Source organism: Doryrhamphus excisus, chromosome 3, assembly GCF_030265055.1.
Source record: "Doryrhamphus excisus isolate RoL2022-K1 chromosome 3, RoL_Dexc_1.0, whole genome shotgun sequence".
In the NCBI taxonomy this organism is placed as follows: domain Eukaryota; kingdom Metazoa; phylum Chordata; class Actinopteri; order Syngnathiformes; family Syngnathidae; genus Doryrhamphus; species Doryrhamphus excisus.
Genome location: NC_080468.1, coordinates 30,050,058 through 30,065,699, shown reverse-complemented (window position 1 = coordinate 30,065,699; position 15,642 = coordinate 30,050,058). Strand labels below are relative to the sequence as shown.

Genomic DNA, 15,642 nt, shown 5'->3' with positions numbered 1-15,642 from the left:
TGCTTGGCAACCTCATCAGATCTCCACTTTGCATGACTTCGCCCCCGATGGCCACCAAAATGTTTGTTCAAAGTGAGGAGGGCGTGTGTCGTTCTCATTTTTATTGGTAGATGCTTCAAGATAGATGGCGGAAGATAGATGACGGACATAACGGCCCCAAAGGTAAACGTTGCAACTGACCGGGGTAGCTGGTTGCTTGTGAGCAAACATTACTCGGCAAATACTTCAAAAACATCTTACATAACCCTAACCTTCTAGATGAATCCATTTTGTGGGTGAGACCACTTGCGCGATGCTAAAGGTTAGCGAGCTCAGGAGCTAGCTGGCTTGCTAGGAGCCTTTCCCGTCTGTTTTTTTATGGAGGCCCGTTTCCACCAGTGAAAAAAATGATAAAATGATCCCAATGGTAAGTCGAAATAATGAGCTAGCTTTGTAGAAGAGTCACAGCAGCAGCTCTTCTCTCCTGTTCAGACGTGGATTGTGAGTACATTGAGGAGTACTTTTAGTGTGGCTTTACAAGTGATGAAATACTTTGTTTGCTGGTGAATTCACATGGAATTGTACTAAGCAAACGCACATTGGAAAATAATTTTGAGGCATCCAAATAATAGAATGGATGTGGCTGTTCACAATTGCCATTTTGCAGAGTGACGAAGACAACTGTGAAAAAGGCGGCACATGCACAGTTGGTATCTCATATTTTCAACTTTCTCCAAATTTTGACTTTTTATCTCGTAAATTTGACTTTCTATCTGGTAATTTCCACTTTTTATCTCGTAATTTCCACTTTTTATCTCGTAATTTCGACTTTCTAACTGGTAATTTCGACTTTTTATCTGGTAATTTCGACTTTCTATCTGGTAATTGCATACAGTATGTGTTCATCCGTCCATCAATTTTCCCTTGTTGGGAAATTATCTTTCTGGAAGCTTAGTTATGTTCCACAGCTGATGAGTAAAGAATGGAAAAAGGTAGAACAAGCTTTTTTCCTGATGAAAGCCGAGAATCTAATCTTTTTTTGTGTTCTTGTCTTTCTGACTCCAGTGCTGCACCAGAAAGGACGGACCAGCGTCCTCTTGCAGGCGCCTGGAGCCTCACGGAGGCTGCATGTGTGGGTGAGTGTGAGGGGAGGAAGGTGGGAGGCAGAGGGTCACCGCGGAGGAGGAAAAATATATTTTGTTTATTTTAAGAGCCATGCATGAGAAATATTTCTTTGAGACTCGTTCCTTACACCTTGAAATGTTGAACTGGCAACACGGGGTGCGAAATAGCACAGAAGAAGGTGACGCTCTCCATCTTCCTCCTATTGTCACTTTTTCCATCTCAGTGTTGCAGCAACTTTTTCCACCTAGCAGCCACCACATTAGGTACACCCACACGTGCACAAATAATTGTGATATGGTGATATTGTACTGGCCGCATTTGGGGTTTGATGATAAGAAACCGTCACCACAATGAGGTGAATTTCTGTTCATATCATTCCATTGAAATGTAAACATCAGCAGTTGTGTTGTACTCCCGACTGGCCTGATGTTTAACGCAAGACTGTGTAATTATTATGCTCTATTTGTGAGCATATGTGCACATGGACACCCCCCGTGAGTAACCCCCCACCCCCAAACAAAGGTGTTTGCTCTTGGATTTATGTCTGCCAACAAGCTCCTCCATGCTGTAAATATAATCCATGTGCTGGTATGCATGCAGAGTGGAAATGTAGTGGAGGGGGTAACGGAGAGGTAGGGGGGCTTTATCGCAGCAGCTGGTAGGCTGCTGGGCCAGTTTCCATGGTAATGCATAATAAAAAAAAGAGAGTGCTAGAAAGCCCCCTGCAAAAGATTTTCCAACGATGTGTCCTTCTCTCACTGTAATCCTCTACTCTGAGCAGGAAGCATGACCTTATATGGACTTAGACTCCACATAGGACAGCTCATAAGTAAAGTCAAGTCACCACCAGCAAGGACAGCATGCATGCAATGTTAAAATCAAACGAAGAATTAAATACAGTAAAGATGAAATAAAAAAAAACTGTAAAAGTAAAATAGAATAAGTAAATATTGTGAAGATAAATTAATAAATGAATAGAATCAATGGAATGAATTATAAATATAAAATACATTAGAATTAGTAAAAAAAATATCAAGATCAATGATAAATTGATCCTAGATTTAAAATGTTAACGACAAAAAAAATCTAATTTAAAATGTAATAAAGTAAATCAAATAAAAATCAATAGATTTAATTAGAAATATAATATAAGGTAGAGTAAATAAAAGTTTTAACAAGACTAAATAGCTAGCTGGAGTTCAAATGTTAATGATAATTCAGCATATTGACGATTCATGATTCATATAAAATAAGTAAAAAGTGTAAATAAAGTAAGAATGAATAGAATTCCTCATTAATATAATATGACAATAAATATACCATGACTTAAAATAAATACAGCATCAGGATAAATGAATAATTAAATATATATGTAAATCATAACACTCAAATAAAAATGTAAGATGTATAAATATAAATAAAAGGAAATTTATAAAATACTGAGTAAATGTTTTGATTATGATACAAATTAAATAAACATGTAAGAAGGGTGAATTAAGTCAAAATAAATAGAATTCATTATAAACATAAAATTAGTTAGAAAAAGTACACATATTAAGGATAAGTGAAAAAAATCAATATTGATAAATATTTACTAAAATACTAATAATGTCGACAGGGAAGCACACTATTTATTTAATAGTGGCTACTGAAAATATATATACATAAATATAAAACAATCATTTGAGGTGAAAAAGAATGATGGAAAGCTTTCCGAACAATTGACTGCTTGTTCTTTATCTGTTACAAAATGGTACATTATACAAACCCTAGCGCCTCCTGGTGGCACAACATATAAGGGACTGTGTTTGCCTTATTTGTGCAAATATTTGTGTCAATAAAAGATTTAGGAAGTTTTCATTCATTCATTTTCTACCGCTTTTCCTCACAAGGGTCGCGGGGGTGCTGGAGCCTATCCCAGCTGTCTTTGGGCGAGAGGCGGGGTACACCCTGGACTGGTGGCCAGCCAATCCCAGGGCACATATAGACAAACAACCATTCACACTCACATTCATACCTATGGACAATTTGGAGTGGCCAATTAACCTAGCATGTTTTTGGAATGTGGGAGGAAACCGGAGTACCCGGAGAAAACCCACGCATGCACGGGGAGAACATGCAAACTCCACACAGAGATGGCCGAGGGTGGAGGGAAGTTTTGTTTTCCATATAAAAGAAGACAATTGTATGATTGTTCAGTTGAAAAGCTTCCCGATACATCTCTTGAAGCCACCATGAATGTGGTATTTTTGTTGTTTCCCAGTGGATTAAAACCAGTTGCATTCAAAGCCCCTCAGATTTGTCAGAAGCCCATTGCTGGGGTGAAAAAGTGCATGGAACAAACATTGTACGGAAGGTTCGAACCAATTCAAATGAGGCTCCTCCTCCGTATATGTGCGCGTATATTCCCTCGTCCTTGAACGCACCATTGGCCACACAGGTCCTGTGCGTGTTTGCGTGTGTGCTTTGGTGACTGCTGAGACCCTACGCATCCTCCCTTTCATAGGTCACTGTGGGCATTTGACCCTTTAGACCAGGGGTGCTCACACTTTTTCAGCATGCGAGCTACTTTTTAAAATGACCGAGTCAAAATGATCTACCCACTACAAAAATGCAAAACATCTATTTATTTTCAAATGTATTGAGGATTATTTGTACGTACAATGTATGTTGATGTACCTTACATAACCAAATGAGCCAATATTGCAAAACACACATAATTAACTATTAACATTTTTTGTAATTACCTCCACATTACTCCACATTTCCCTTCTTTGGTACTGCAATGGTAGAATGGCATATGAGGCAAACGCACTTGGAAAAAGACATTGTGAAAAAAAAGTCCACCTCCCATTCCGTATGGAAGTGATATGTTTTTGCCTTTTTACTTGGTCCAGCTCCTTCACTCATTTTAGTGACCATAAACTTTAGCGAGGGCTTAAAATCTGACGCAATTCTCCGACTAGCTTAGCACTTTGCATCGTTGTTTACGCATGAGCGGTGACCTAAAGGTCAAAATTCAGTTGTCATCTGACTGGTTGTCCTGTATGTCAATCAAGTAACGGGGATGGATGATAGGCTGACATCGTAAGTTCTGCTGCACTTAGAGACGTTGTTTGATTTGATTGGTCGCCCGAAGGGCAACATTCAGTTGTCATCTGAATGGCTGCCCTGTATATCAATCAAGTGACGGCATTGATGCTAGGATGATATTTTTTTAATGTCACGCCGCGATCGACCAGCGATCGACCAGTACCACCTCCGCGATCGACCGGTAGATCGCGATCGACTTAATGAGCACCCCTGCTTTAGACAGTCTAGCTTCACTTGTGACCTTTGTGTTCATTTCGGATAAGCGGTACAGAAAATGGATGGATGGATGGATGGATGGATGGATGGATGAACACATGCTGTATGCATTTCCTAAAAGTCATTCAATCCAAAATGAAAGCAACATACATATGCATATATACGATGCAGTGTGTAATAGTTATTATGTACATTAGAGTCACATGACTAATGCATTCAAGTTGTATTTCAATGTGTTTGACAGATGCGCGGGTATGTGTATACAGGATGATGAGCGTGGGAGACATGTTGGTCACATGTCTTCTTCCTAGAAGGTCACACATCCGTATGAGGTCATAAAAGTGGGGAAACCAGACTGTAACGCTTTCATCGTTGCAGCCGAGTGACCACTTGAGCGTGCGTCCTTTTTGTTGCCATCAGGGGCGTCTGCCACAGCCTGCCCGCTTCCTCTCCACTTCAAACAGCTCCCTTGCTTTCATGGACTCCACCCTTGCCATGAAAGCTTCGGGAAAGGTCACCGGGGCCGTTGACCTTCCCGTCCACGGAGAGCCGACCTGAAAATATCAGGGCGTGAGAGGCTGATTGGAACAGCCCTGTGTGAGCCACGTACCGTGGCTTTATCCCAACCAGCAGTATCCGTCGCTAAGAGGACATAATGAGCACAGAAAAAGCCCTAAAAGTATCAAGTGGCCATGTATGCGACGGCCCCGCCCACACCACGCTTCAAGAGGAAACTTAAAACCACGGCAAGGAGGAAGGCAAGTGTGATGACTGCTTGTGAGAGCGCATGGCAGGAAGTTGGCCCGCAGCACTGCCTGACGGTTTTTGCTTTTACATTACACACGTCAAAGACACGGAGATGTTTAGGAAAATGGATGAAAGGAGGAGGCGGATGACTTCCTGGTTCATCAACAAGCTTCCCAGTCGGTGGTTTTACTGAGATGAGATATGAACGCTCGCGCTTCTTCACTTTCCTTTTCACCACGACCACCATGTAACTCTGCAGGAAGCAAACACAGACTCCGCCATGCAACTAAAGCGGATACTCATGTAGCCCAGGAATGTCCAATGTGTGGCCTGGGGGCATTTTTGGCTCATTTCTGTCACGGGCCCTTCAAATACATAATTATACGTTATTTTCTCAGTCAATAATCTGATGCTTGTTATTGGCTGGCTGCATAATGTTTTGTTCCGCTAGCTTCACATAATCGGAGCCAATCACAAGCTATCAGTGCACCCACAAAAGCTAAATGTTTGTATGTTTGAGATAACTTTATTAGGTCACTTTTGAGTGTTAAGTCGCTGTGTGATGAGTTTTTTGTTTGTACGGTGACACCGTGAGTCAAGACTGTTATGAGTAATGACCTCGTGCAATTTCCAAGGGGGTGACCAGCTTCATAGCTCGTGGTTGGCTCCTGGTCTGGTGGTCACAGTCTTGTTTGCGCCATAGTATGCCATTTTCTGATGCAGACACTGCAGCTTACACTGTATGTGTACAAATGTAGTGGGTGCAGATAAATCACTTTAGTAATTAGTTGCCGGACTTTTTATGAAATACCTTCAAATAGGTCAAGAGACTTGAATCATTACATTAAGGCTGAGCTCGATACTTGAACATCTCTACAAAATCACTCGGGGGCAGTGTTTTACCCAGAGTGATTGGACTAGCTTTTTAGTTTTCTGTGTAGTAGTAGCGAACAATGGAGACATCCAGATCGTAGACGTAGATATTGGTGTGCAATAACGTGCCACATTTCACTGGCGGTAGCATTGGGTTACTGGCAGCCATTGCAGTACACAAAGGCATGCTCAGATGAGTTTGGTAGAGAAGAACTAGAAGACTCGGTGGTCGAATGCCTTCTCAGAAGCTGTTAGCTGCCAAGAGGAAGTGGGTCATATACGTACATAGTGTATGTCCATATGAATGTTACTCATCTACGTTTAGGATTTCAGCTCTATTAATAGCCACCTCACACACACACACACACACACAGGCCTCAAATATCACATCCACTGCCACAAAGTGAAAGCCGTCGCCCTCACTGCCTCACTATTTTTGTCACAAGCACAAAGAGCGGTTTGTTTTGTAGGTGGCCAGCTGGTGTTTTGATGGTTCTCCTGTCTCTTCCTCGCTTTCACAGACGTGCCAGACTTCAGAGGAGATCCCTCCACGCTCACCCTGCTGTTGACTCGGCATCAGGGAGGGAAGCTGGTGTGCTGGCACGGCGTCACCACTGATGTCACAACTCCTTTCTCGTCTTCCTCTCGCTCGCAGGTTCAATCCCACCCACCCCCACCCTGGCCGCCGCAGCCTCAGTCTCTCGCAGAGGAAAGGTGCTTGAATCCCTCACATCTCCTCCACTGCCGCCACGAGCAACATGTCGCCCTTCCTGCGCATCGGATTCTCCAACTTTGAGATTGACCCGGGTCTGGCGTACCACGAGGAGGTCCTGAGTCCCTACTGTGCCGTCTACATGAAGGAGGCCATCGACACAGGTGGGCAGCTGTCATATGTACCATTTCCTATTATTAGTTATTGTTGTTAGTTTTTATTGTTGTCGCAGTAGCAGTTGTATTATTTAGTTCAAAAGTGAAAGTTTTAAATAGGGAATAATTCACAAACAATCAACCAAAAATAAGCAGGAAAAAACATTTAAATATGATGTTTTATTGGCTGGCACAGTCTTTATGAACGTGCTCATCCTTTGATGAATGCTGAAAAATGAATGTTTACATCATTGTCGAGTATTAGGTCTTGATAAACGGCGTGCCTAATAAATAGCGCAGTGAGTGAAACAAGTGATTAAATCTTTGCTGCTTCACATTTCTCATGTCAGTTTCCCCTTTTGTGTGTGTGAGAAATGTGTTGACGGAAAAACAGCGTACAGTCAAACTGACAATCCCTGTTCGTAAACTTCCACTTCATAAATAAAGTTTAGTCCTCTAGTGTTGCTCCAAGACTGAAGCTAAAGCAGTCGAGAAGCACGTTGACATCGTTCAAAGCCTTGAAGCTTTTTCATAGAAAAGCACAGGAAGTGCAGGCCGACAACGGCTCGCGTCACCTACTCCAAAAAGATGTCGTCAGCAGATGCTTTCAGGCACACATGGCAGCTACAGCGGCATTGGCGGGGGGGGTGAGCCGATGATGAAGACCACTTTGGGAGTCCGAGGCTTAGCGGGTTTTATTGTGGAGGCATGTGGTCGTTATGCAAGTGGATCTGTGCAATGTTATGCGCAGGAAAATGAGCAGATGTCAATGAGAGCCGATAATCATGCGGATCTATCGGGCAGAAGGTCAAAGGTTTAGACGGTGTGTTTGGCAACCTGTGAGGTTTATCTATGTTAAATACGTAGATCTGCCTGCTCCTCACCAGTGGAAGTTCTACTGTATTTCAAACAAGGAAGGACATGACCAACATCAAACCAAATCAAGAATTATTGTAACCCTTTTAAAACTGCTGTGCTCCCCCCGCCCCCAGAAAAGGGTCAGGTTTACAAGCAGAAGAAGCCCACCATGTACCCCCCCTGGAGCAGCACCTTTGACGCGCACGTGCACCACGGGCGCATCATGCACGTGATGGTGAAGGACCGCACGGCCGAGCTGAAGTCCGAGGCCACCGTCGCTCTGGACTCGCTGGCGACACGCTGCAAGAAGGAGAGCGGCAAGCTGGAGATTTGGGTGCGTGTTTGTTTGCGTGTGAAATCCACTTTGAGCGCACGGCTGTACACGTTGCGCGTCCGCTTAGCGCCACCGTGCCGTCTGTTAGCACTTACTCACAGCTACAATGGTGACTGGACGGGGGGATGGCCATGATGCTCCTATGGCTCCTATCAGGGGTGGGCAAGCTTTTTGACTCGCGGTCCGCATTGATTTAACAAAATTGACAGGGGCCCAGACTATATACACTACCGCTCAAATGTCTTTGTTTTCCAAGGCTTGGCTTTTGGTTATGCCACACAAACCTTGAGATCATTTTATTCCATTGTTTCAACTGTTATTTACTGGAATATTAATTGGAATAGATAAAGAAGCCTTGGGAGCATATTCATCTTCACTGTCTCTATCCTAGAGCTAAAATTGAGTACAAGAACTTCCCATCTTTGAATATCATTTCTAATAACTTGGTTTACCTTAACATAATTGGCATTGAATAGTTTGTCCATTTGTCGTGTTAAATGAACCCCTAGATATTTTATGGTTTGCGCCACCCCATTTCAAGTCATATTTATCATGTATGGCCTTAGTTGGGTGGTAGTTAAATGTTAAGATTTGTGTTTTATATCCTGAGTCAAAACCAAACATTTCCAAATGGTTTATCAGTCTTGGCAAGCTCTGATCTGGGCCCCCCAGATAGCAGATGACATCATCTGAAAAAAGTCCAATAATATGTTCTTCACCATCAATCCGTATTCCAGTTCATTCTGTGCTTTGTCTAATTTGCTGTGCCAGGGGTTCAATAAAAATTGCAACGAGGGTTGGTGACAGGCAGCAGCCCTGTCTGGTGGACTTCTGAAGTGCTATGCTCTCAGTTAGGCTACCGTTTATTTTTATTCGTGCAGTTGGTTTTTGGTCCAATGTTTGAATGCATGTGATGGCCTTCTCATTTAATCCAAATATCTTGAGCACTTGGAAAAGGAAGGACCAATTCACACGACTGAATGTCTTATCTGCATCCAGGCTTATTAATGCAACTTTAATATTATGATGCTTGACATGGTCAGTAATGTGTAGTGTTCTCCTAATGCTGTCATGAGTTTGATAAAGCCTGTTTGGTCCTCGTCTAAGAGGTCATTCATAATTTGTTCATATCTCTTTGCTATGATTGACGTATACAGTTTATCATCAACATTTAGCACTGAGATGGGTCTATATCCTGAGCAGGTCTGATTATCCTTTCCCTTGGAGATGACTGAAATCAAGGCCTCGTTCCATGACGGTGGGAGTACACCGTGCTCAAGTGTAGAGTTAAAGGAGGACTGGAACAACGGAAATTCAACTCAACTCAAATTTGTTGTACCGTTCGGACGGCAAGCCATCAGTACCAGGAGCCTTATTTGGTTGAAGTTTCCTAATGGCCTTCTCTATTTCCAATTTAGAAATAGGTGCTGTCAAAAAGGCATTCTGTTTTATCCCTATTGCAGGTAAATCTAGTGTTTCCAAAAACGATCTCATTTGATCAATGTTTGCTGACCGGGGTTGACTATAAAGATCATTATAGTAAAATAGTAAAATACTTTTCATCTCTTTTAGGTTATAAGTCAGGTTATTTGTAGATGGGTCTCTAATTTTATAAATCGTCCCTCTTTGTCAATAATGACTTTTGTACTTTCAAATCTCACCGACTTGGATATGAGTATGGCCACACCCCTCCTGTTACTCTGCCAAAGAAATCTATCGAATACACTCTGGTAACCAAATCCTTTTAGCTTCTCATTTTCCTGTTGAGACAGATGAGTCTCCTGTCGAAATATAATATGAGCCTTATTCTTACGCAATTTGGTCATGACTTTGCGCCGCTTAACTGGGCTATTTAGACCGTTCACATTTAACGTTAATATTTTTGTAATATTTTGCATCCTTTTTCTCTGTTGATGATTTATTCTGCAGTCCAGGCCCCAAAACGTAGAAAACATATGAACCATCACACAAAACCACACAAAACCCTGAGATACCGAAGAAAGGGGATGTACCTATCTCCCTTGGTCCCTGTTGGTAGGAGGAGGGGAAAAAACTTCCAAAAAGAAGTGCCCCTCCCTAGCACACCCCAGAAATGGGGATTCACTAGAAGGGTCCAACATTCAGCACCCTGCAAGTAAATTCCCACCATCAGCTCCATATTTATGTTGCTGTTTTTTGGTACATTGATGGCTCTTGAACATTAGCCATTCCTAGTTCTTTAAACTCCCTGGCAGCATCAAAAGTGCGTGCCTCTAACACAAACAGCTACTGTTCATTATTTGAACTTTCTGGCTTTATAACCATGAGTGCATCCAATAACTTTATACCAGACTTGAGAGTATCTATCACAACCAATAATATCAACCTGCCACCACGGTAGTGTATGAATATGAATATGAATGTAACCAGCTGTTCTACTTATCCAAGGTTTAGAACTTGGATTGATTGTTGGATTCTTCTGAATTCCGTGAGCCTTTCCTTTGCCCCTTGTGCAGTTGTGCCTGCCGCGCCGATCTGTTTCCATGGCAGCAGCTTCTTCAATCGCCCCTCCACTGCGGTCTTCCCTCGTTATAGTCACCTCGATGCCCCGTTTATCCAGATCCTGGGCTGCCTTCCTTGCACTCTCGTAGATTTTGAGGCCCGTTTCCCAATGCACTCTCATCTTGGTGTAGGGGGTCTGGAAGCTGATGCCTCTCTGCTTCAGAGCTGCCTTTATTGGACCGTATGCCTTGTGCTTTTCCAAAACATCAGCAGCGTAGTCGTTGTCAAAGTAGAGTCGCCTGCCGTCGAAGTCGATCTTACTCTGCCAAGCCTTCCGCAGCACCATCTCCTTCACTCTGAACTGTAGAAAATTCACCACGATTGACCTGGCGGCTGCGGGCGTGTTGGGTTTGGGCCCGAGTGCCCGGTGAGCTCGCTGTATTTGTAGATTGACCCCGTCCGGCAGCATGAGGTGTTTTTGGAGCAGTCTGTTCACAAATTCGACAGTTGACATCCCCTTCGCCTCCTCTGGCACCCCATAAATTCCAATATTGTTTTTCCGCGACCGGCTCTCCAGCTCAACAATTTTTTTCCGCATGCCGTGTCCTTCCTCTTGGCTAGCAGCATGTCCTTTATTGCTACGCAGGCCGTCTCCAGCTCCGAGATGCAGGTCTGCGCCTCGGTAACGTCAGCACTGTTGCTCTGCAGCTCCTTTATAACCTCGTTTTTAAAATTTGCTTCATTGCTTTCTTAAGCCCGCTTTCGAAGTCACCGAGCCGCTGACTCAAGGTGTCTTTAAAGTCTTTAAACTCCTGTGTGAGCAGTGCAAGACCTCGGCCCCGCTAGCTTCTGTAGTTTTCGTCGTCGTCGTCGTCGTTCATCTTTCTCCGCCATTTCCTGTGTTTCAGTTGCCTTCTTTCTAGTTAAATGACTCTTGCTTGTTCGCTCCTTTCATAATGGAGTAGAAGCAACTACATATAGTGCCAGTTTAAATTAATTGGAGGTACTCTAAAAATCAAAACTAAAATCTCTTCCAGTGCTGTTAACTACTCCCTTCAGAGAGCAGCACAAACTGGGTCTAACAAGGACAGAAAAACGATGCACAACTGTGCAAGAAGACAAATATCTGAGAGACTAAGACGCCTCACAGGGGGTCACCTGGCAGCGGCACTAAATAGTAGCCGTCAAACACCAGGGTCAGTATCAACAGTGAAGCAGGGTGCTGGACTTCATGGCAGGATTGCCAAGAAAAGAATTCAAACACTTGGCGGGCCGGATGTGGCTCCCAGGCCGTAGTCTGCCCACCCCTGGTGAAGATGTATTTTCTGAGGTTTACGAGTACGTATATGTAAATGCATCAAATTGTAAGAGTTCCGTTAGTAAGTGATAAGAATATCCACTTATTGTTTTTCTTTGTCTTTATGTTTATTTAGACCAGGGGTGGGCAAACTACGGCCCGGGGGCCACATCCGGCCCGCCAAGTGTTTGAATACGGCCCGTCCGTTCTTTCCAAAGTATTTCATTTAAACTCAACATACGAACTGGCATCATGGCTTGAGCCAACCTTTTGATGGTTTTATCAATTTTGTTATTTGATGTGGTCTGTTGTTTACAAAGTGCTCCTGAAAAAAGGGACACAAGCATGATGATGATGATGATGATGATAATAATAATAATAATAATAATAATAATAATAATAATAATAATAATAAATTTTAAAATATTTAAATATAAAATATTTAAATATAAAATATTTAAATATAAAATATTTAAATATAAAATATTTAAATTAAAAATATTTAAATATAAAATATTTAAATATAAATATAAAATAATAAATAATAATAGCAGATTGCATGACACTTTTACAGATACAATAATACGTGTAAAATATATAGTCTGCCCCCCCCCCCCGTTTTGTTAAATCAATGCGGCCCGCGAGTCAAAAAGTTTGCCCACCCCTGATTTAGACACATACACCAATGCACATAATTAAGACATTGTGATTTTCAGGGTGTCCATGAATGCATCTCGCGTCCGTCTTGTGAAAATTAGGAAGTGTTGTCCCGAGGGGGACTCGAGACGTGTTTTGTGCATTGGAGATGCAGATATGTTGTTGGAATTGGACGGCTGTTTAATGAAGTTGTAAAAGAGCTTGACACTTTGTTTGAATGTGTGGGGAACGACACTGTACTTCCGTCTGCCGTTATTACAGAGAGCTATGTTTGACATGAGGCTCATGCATTAATACCCCAAAAATGTTAACATGATTAATTCAATAAATTAGTTACGCGCTATTTTGACAGCTGTACTTATAATACACAACCGAGTGGTATGTGGTATGCGCTTAAGAAGTGTTACAATGCCATCTACGAACAGAGTTGGAACGACAAGCTAGACATAGAGTATAATATATAGACATGCTGCGTATAGCCTTCTAATGTTATAATGTGTTTATGAGCGAGGGCAAACAGGTAACGCCAAAAAAACCCCAAACAGTGGCAAATCTATCTGTGGCGGTCCAAATGTATTTATGGCGGGCCACCACAAATAAACTAGCGAATGGGAAACATGGGTTACTCACGTTCAACCTCTGACTGATTCACAAGTCGATGAAGAGGTGCATCCTAACACTTGCATGCCGTGCCGCACATCAAACATCACCGCTGCGCTTTTTAATCGCCATCTCGTCTCTTTTTCTGTCAGTTGGACTTAAAGCCGCAGGGCCGCCTGTTAATGGAGGCCAGATATTATCTGGAGAAAAGTGGTGAGTGTCTTTACAAACACACACACACATTTTTCTATGTTTGGATTAAATTATGTAATTCATACCGTGAATAGCTGTTAATAATCCAATGTCGTTTGGTTGCTAGATAGAGAAACTAAATCAAGTTTTTACCTACTTTTGAAATAATTTTATAAATAATGTCATAATTTCATGGTTAATTTATAATATTATTAATATACATATTTATATTATATATTTATATTATATAATGTATATTAATATATATTTTATAATATTTTAAATGATGTTAAAATCTAATAATTATAATAATTATCTAACCAAATGGGCAAGTACAGGGTTAAAACAAGAATATTTAATATTTTTATGGGTAGTGAATTCCCCCCACAAAAAATTTTCAAGATATGATATTTCATGGAAAGAAACACTTTTGGGTAAAAATCATTCCATATGGAGGAATGCAATTCTGTAGAGCAAATATTTACCTGAAAGGACCTTATAGGGTTAAATAATAACAACAAATAAATCTATTGAGTTGTGTCAGTCTAAAAATAGAACCGATTGCTTGCGTGTTCCCTGACATTAACACCAGTTTGAGCAGGTTGCTGGAGCAGTGACAGCAAGAAGCCAACCCACAGCATCACGGCTAAGATGAGCAGGTTCCATGGCGACCTTCTGTAGCGCGCCACTTCCTGTGGGACTCGTGAACAAATAGTGCCACTCTGCTCGGAATGACGCCGACTTCTTTGGACGTTATTGTCTGCGTTTCAGACGTGGCGGGCCAGGCCGAAGGCGAGCCGGAGCGAGAGGGTCTGTTTGCTCTCCACCAGCGACGCGGAGCCATCAAACAGGCCAAAATTCATGTGGTAAAATGTCACGAGTTCAGCGCCACCTTCTTCCCTCAGCCCACCTTCTGCTCCGTCTGCAAAGAGTTTGTCTGGTACGCCACTACCGTCTTTTTACTCACACCACAGAAAACCGATACATGATGCTTGTCTGCCTGCAGGGGGCTCAACAAGCAAGGTTACCAGTGCAGACGTGAGTGTCACACGGTGTTTTACGTTAGTTTGATCCATGAGCTATCTGCCAACGCACCGTCTGTCCTGTTGGTAGAGTGCAACGCAGCCATCCACAAAAAATGCATCGACAAAGTCATCGCCAAATGCACGGGGTCGGCCATCAACAGCAAGGAGACCATGGTAACCGTGAGCTCGGAGCAAGTATGTCCTTCACTCTCTTACCTTGTCTGTGTGTCAGATCCACAAGGAGCGCTTCAAGATTGACATGCCGCACAGGTTCAAAGTGTACAACTACAAGAGTCCCACCTTCTGTGAACACTGTGGGACCCTCCTGTGGGGGCTGGCCAAGCAGGGGCTGAAATGTGAAGGTGAGAGCACACACGTGTGCATACGTACGCCACCATTTGGGCACATTCATCATCACCTGCAGGTGTTTGTGTGCAGAGTGTGGCATGAATGTCCACCACAAGTGTCAGAAGAAAGTGGCCAACTTGTGTGGTGTCAACCAAAAGCTGATGGCAGAAGCTCTGGCCTTAATCGAGAGCAAACAGCAGGCCAAGAGCACGAGAGAACCAGACATTGTTGGTCGGGAAGGCCCGGTAGGTGTCAGCCAGCCGGGAATGATCCGAGCTCTGAGTGCAGTCCACGTGAATTCAGCTGCTAGCAAAGGTACGCCCTTTGACCCTGTTAGTGGGGTTCCAGAGCGCCTCCAACACTCCGCTTCCTGCAGAGTTGCAGGGTGTTTCCTGGGAGGGGCCAGCAGACACCAGCGAGCTGCACGTTGACGAGGAGGAGGCGCTGTACAATTTTCCCAAGAAGGATCAGCCCAAATTTTCCATCGATGACTTCGTCCTGCACAAGATGCTTGGGAAGGGCAGCTTTGGCAAGGTGGAGATTCCCAAACTAAGGAGTCCTATTTTCGGAAAGAAGACGTCAATGTTATTGTTTTTGCAGGTGTTTTTAGCCGAGCTGAAGAAGAGCGGGCAGTTTTTTGCTGTCAAAGCCCTGAAGAAGGACGTGGTGCTGATGGACGATGACGTGGAGTGCACCATGGTGGAGAGGAGGGTCCTCTCTTTAGCCTGGGAAAACCCCTTCCTCACACACCTGTACTGCACCTTCCAGACAAAGGTACCCCTGTACCCCCCAAACCCTTTTTCTTCTGCCCTGAAGTCACACTCTGGTGCCTGTGCCCAGGAGAACCTGTTTTTTGTGATGGAGTACCTGAATGGAGGCGATCTCATGTTCCACATCCAGAACTGCCACAAGTTTGACCTGCACAGATCCACGTACGTGGCCCGTGCCGA

At 43.1% G+C, this 15,642-nt stretch overlaps 1 protein-coding gene across 3 annotated transcripts in view; it reads left to right on the top strand.

The window, feature by feature from the left end:
- Window positions 1-74: 74 nt before the first annotated feature.
- prkcq (protein kinase C, theta) overlaps window positions 75-15,642 on the top strand; it is a 19,416-nt gene continuing 3,848 nt past the window's right edge. The window contains exons 1-12 of one of the 3 annotated variants that reach the window (XM_058065777.1): window positions 75-1,115; window positions 6,689-6,909; window positions 7,893-8,092; window positions 13,280-13,340; window positions 14,091-14,259; window positions 14,326-14,357; window positions 14,433-14,518; window positions 14,577-14,706; window positions 14,783-15,007; window positions 15,069-15,226; window positions 15,293-15,466; window positions 15,533-15,624. In XM_058065777.1, the coding sequence (XP_057921760.1) occupies window positions 6,792-6,909; window positions 7,893-8,092; window positions 13,280-13,340; window positions 14,091-14,259; window positions 14,326-14,357; window positions 14,433-14,518; window positions 14,577-14,706; window positions 14,783-15,007; window positions 15,069-15,226; window positions 15,293-15,466; window positions 15,533-15,624 (1,445 nt within the window). In that variant the 5' untranslated portion in view covers window positions 75-1,115; window positions 6,689-6,791. Of the gene's footprint in view, window positions 1,116-2,616; window positions 6,910-7,892; window positions 8,093-13,279; window positions 13,341-14,090; window positions 14,260-14,325; window positions 14,358-14,432; window positions 14,519-14,576; window positions 14,707-14,782; window positions 15,008-15,068; window positions 15,227-15,292; window positions 15,467-15,532; window positions 15,625-15,642 lie in introns of those variants that run through there. The other 2 variants (XM_058065778.1, XM_058065779.1) reach the window with 2 other exon arrangements.